This window comes from Sinocyclocheilus rhinocerous, unplaced genomic scaffold (genome assembly GCF_001515625.1).
Source record: "Sinocyclocheilus rhinocerous isolate Xijiao unplaced genomic scaffold, SAMN03320098_v1.1 scaffold448, whole genome shotgun sequence".
Taxonomy (NCBI): domain Eukaryota; kingdom Metazoa; phylum Chordata; class Actinopteri; order Cypriniformes; family Cyprinidae; genus Sinocyclocheilus; species Sinocyclocheilus rhinocerous.
In genome coordinates, this window is record NW_015651514.1 from 44,115 (window position 1) to 48,403 (window position 4,289).

Here is a 4,289-nt window from a genome sequence, read left to right on the forward strand (position 1 = left end):
TATGGCTACGATTTTATTAATACAGTTGTCTGATTGATTTTATAGTCTGAAGCATTCAGAAATCACGCAAAAGAAAATTGAGCAGTTTTACTACGATAAAACCATGGTTAATTTTTGTGATGTGGGTTGTGATGTCCACGTGTTTTTGTTGAAGAAATTATAGAGGCTGTAGCATTTCTATCACTAAAGGTGGCCAAAAATGAAGATTAAGTGGATATTTGAATTAGCCTAAAAGTTTGGTCAATATTAAACAAGGATTTGATCGTCCTGTAAGTGTAACAGCAGCAATTACCAGGCTTTTGGTGCCCTTTACATGCATTTGTAATAATATGTAATGTACATAAATTGTTTATTTTGTATTACATTATGTATTTTAACAGTGTTATTCAATGAAACCATATCATTATTAATTAACTAAACATCAGAATCAGAAAGAGCTTTATTGCCAAGTATGCTTGCGCATACAAGGAATTTTTTTAAGTGTCACAAGCTTCCAGTACACAGAGACAACAACAACACACAGACAATAAAAATAAGATGAGAATAAAAATACACATATGTAAATATAAATAGACGACAAAAAATGAAAAAATTAAATATATAAAATAAATTGTATGCACAGTTGTGCTATAGGTGGTAACAAATAAATATAAGGTTATTGCACGTATCTTTATTGCATAGGGATGGGAAGATTCCCCGATTCGCTCGGTGCATCGGCATAAAAGATTCCCCCAGTCTCACTAGCTGTTGCCTGTCTGTCAGAAAGCTGGTGATCCACTGACCGATAGAGCTAGGGACAGAGAGCTGGTTTAGTTTGGTCTGACTGCATCATCCACGGACCTATTTGCTCGGTAAGAAAAATGCAAGGGGTCCAGTAAGGGTCCAGTGATGTCCTTCAGATAAGCCAGAACCAGTTTTTCAAACGACTTCATGAGGACAAACGTTAGAGCCACAGGTCTGTAGTCGTTAAGTCCTGTTATCTTGGGTTTCTTTGGGACGTAACACCACGGAGACCTGAGGAAGAACGTGGATTAAAGTCCAAAACCTGACCTGAAATAACCTAACATCAATCGGGGCTAAAGCGGTTCCATTAACGACAAATTAAATTCACACAATCTCACTATTTGTGCACGCTTATTGTTAAGCAGACCTTAATTTTGCTGTCAGGAGTGGGCGAGGCACGCGACAGAGCGCAATCGAATAGGAGCGCAATAATTCTGAGTAAAATATCTTTATGGAACCAAATAATTTGACAATGAGTCAGACTAACTGAAATAAGCCTGGCTTATTTAGTTAACTTGTTTTTATGAAACTGGCCTCGAGACATTAAATGTGATCGTATTTTCTCCATTGCATCATATTGCATCGAATCGCATTGTGTTGAATTGAATCGAATCGAAATCGGATCGCACTGCATCGTAATAGGGGTGAATCGTATCGCATCGCATCGGTAGCTGCTACATCCATCCATATATATATATATATATATATATATATATGACATAATTGGAGAGTTTTAGAATAAACTTCTTGTAAATAAATAAACTTGTTCATGTCCTTGAGAAGAGTTTAGAAAATCTTATTGTTTCTTTCTTTGCATTCAGGATTAAAATTAAAGCAATGGCAACAATGGTTTGTGCTTTTCTATTGTGGCTTTTATGCTAGTCAGAAGCAGTTGTATTCAGTGCATTTCTCTTTTAATTGTAATGTTTCCAATTGTGTTTGAAAAACCTCTTTTGTTCACTGACCTTCCTTTTATATCAGTGCATCGTTATGTTGACGTTTACATTTCTATTTTTAGCAGATGTGTTCTTGTGAAATGCCAATCAAGTGTGTATATCATATAAATATTGTCCTCATTTGTAAGTCGCTTTGGATAAAAGCGTCTGCTAAATGACTAAATGTAAATGTAAATAAGTAGCAATCCAATAATCCTCTCGGCAGTCCGAACCGTTCTCTGTAGTCCTCTGATGTCTGATTTTGTAGCTGAGCCAAACCAGACAGTTATTGAAGTGCACAGGACTGTTGAGCTCCAGGTTATTAAGACTGCACCAATCGGCCAGGTGCTCAACCTCTTGTCTGTAAGCAGACTCATCACCGTCCTGTATGAGGTCGATAAGTGTGGTGTCATCTGTGAACTTCAGGAGCTTGACAGAGGGGTCTTTAGAGGTGGTGCACTCATTGGTAATTAGAATATAGCAATTACCAAGACAGACAGCTGAGAGAATAAGACGCAGATCTCAGAAGAATCTCTCAAAAATAATTGTATGTATATTGACGTTTTATATGCGGTTGCTATTTGGAGGTTTCCACTTCTGCGTCATTCAATCCACAGGTGGCTTACTTAGTCTCGTCACATTAAACTGAGATAGGAAAAAATATTTTAACATTAAAAAAATGAGCACCTCACCTTAAAGCAAATGTGTTGCTAGAGCAGATTACTAAACTAATACACAACCAGAATGTTGTCTTACAAATGTGTAATACATGGACGACATGCTCAGAGAGGATTTGTATAGGTGTGCAAAAGGGTTTCATCTGATTGTCTCTTTTTCTCACAGTTCGCTGCTCTCCCGCGTGAGCGACAACAGGGTTTCGGTTCTGTCTCGCTCGGAGGAAGATAATCGGATAAGTAAGAAGAACAGGAAAGAATGGAGCATGAGCAAGTCTCAGGTCTTACTGGAGCGACGCGCTGACACCGACGAGGTGCCCTTGTATTTATTTCCTCTGTTCATGGCTGTCAGTGAGCTGTTCACGATATGAAATGTGACCATTCTCTGATTTTAACATCTGTTTGATGTTGATTTGTGTCATTTCATAGTGAAATCGAAGGATTGAGTGGAATAAATCGTAGGAAAGAACATATTTAAAGTGCACTAATTTAATATAGACTATGATTCATTTTATATGCTGTCTGTATGGTGCAGATTCCTCCAGAGAAGCAGCAGAGGCCTAAAAGTCTGACGATAGGAGACCGGAGACTCACGCTGTCGCTGTTTCATGGAGAATCATCCAATTTGAGTTTACACAACCCTCTCAGCCCTCTGCCTGCCTCACCGCACACACCACGCAGCTCCAGTGAGTGCACAACCACACGTCTGACACAAACCGAGATGATTGTTTTTTTCTTGACATGAGCTATGGTTTTCCTTTACCATGGTGCATGAATATGGTAATGCTACCATTGGCTGCAGTATTTATTCTTTAAAATAAATAGTTTTCAATGAACGCTGCCATTCAAATAGTTTGGGGTCGGTTTTTGAAAGAAGTCTCTTATGCTCACCAAGGCTGCATTTATTTGATCCGAAATACAGTAAAAATTTTAAAATTGTGAAATATTATTACAATTTTAAATAATAGTTTTTTTTTTATTTGAATATATTTTAAAATAGAATTTATTTCTATGATGCAAAGCTGAATTTTCAGCATCATTACGCCAGTCTTCAGTGTCCCATGATCCTTCAGAAATCAATCTAATATGCTGATTTGCTGCTCAAGAAACATTTCATATTATTATCCATGTTAAAAACAAGTAAGTTAAAAACACAAATAAGTTGTGTCGCTTAATATTTTTGCAGAAACCTTGATACAATAAACCTTGATACAATAATTTTTTTCAGTATTCTTTGAAATAGTACGTTCAAAATACAGCATTATTTGAAATAGAAATTGTTTTATTTAATAATTTATGCATTTAGCAGACGCTTTGACTTACAGTGCATTCAGGCTATAAATTTTTTACCAGTATGTGTGTTCCCTGGGAATCGAACCCACGACCTTTTGCGCTGCTAACGCAAGGCTCTACCACAGGAACACTACTTTTATAATATTATAAATGTCTTGACTGTCATTTTTGAACAGATTAATGCATCCTTGCTGAATAAAAGTGTTAATTTCTTTAAAACAAAACAAAACAAAACAAAAAGAAGGAAGAAGCATTTGCTTTTTGGGTTAAAGGGGTCATATGATGCTGCTAAAAAGAACATTATTTTGTGTATTTGGTGTAATGAAATGTGTTTATGCGGTTTAAAGTTCAAAAAACACATTATTTTCCACATACTGTACATTATTGTTTCTCCTCTATGCCCCGCCTTTTTGAAACGCGTCGATTTTTACAAAACACATTATTTTCCACATACTGTACATTATTGTTTCTCCTCTATGCCCCGCCTTTCTGAAATATTACGCCCCCTCACATACTGTGTCCGGCCGGAGCGACGAGACATAAACATTAATACCCATTACAAACGAGGCATTTGTTGCATTTGTTGGGGACATAATTACTGATT

The 4,289-nt window shown here is 36.7% G+C and overlaps 1 protein-coding gene across 1 annotated transcript in view; it reads left to right on the plus strand.

The window, feature by feature from the left end:
* Positions 1 to 4,289, plus strand: part of LOC107713013 (dedicator of cytokinesis protein 5-like) — a gene marked incomplete at its 5' end in the record, with an annotated part of 50,612 nt that overhangs the window by 42,446 nt on the left and 3,877 nt on the right. The window contains 2 exons of the mRNA XM_016518432.1: positions 2,562 to 2,706; positions 2,928 to 3,078. Of these exons, the coding sequence (XP_016373918.1) occupies positions 2,562 to 2,706; positions 2,928 to 3,078 (296 nt within the window). The remainder of the gene's footprint in view (positions 1 to 2,561; positions 2,707 to 2,927; positions 3,079 to 4,289) is intronic.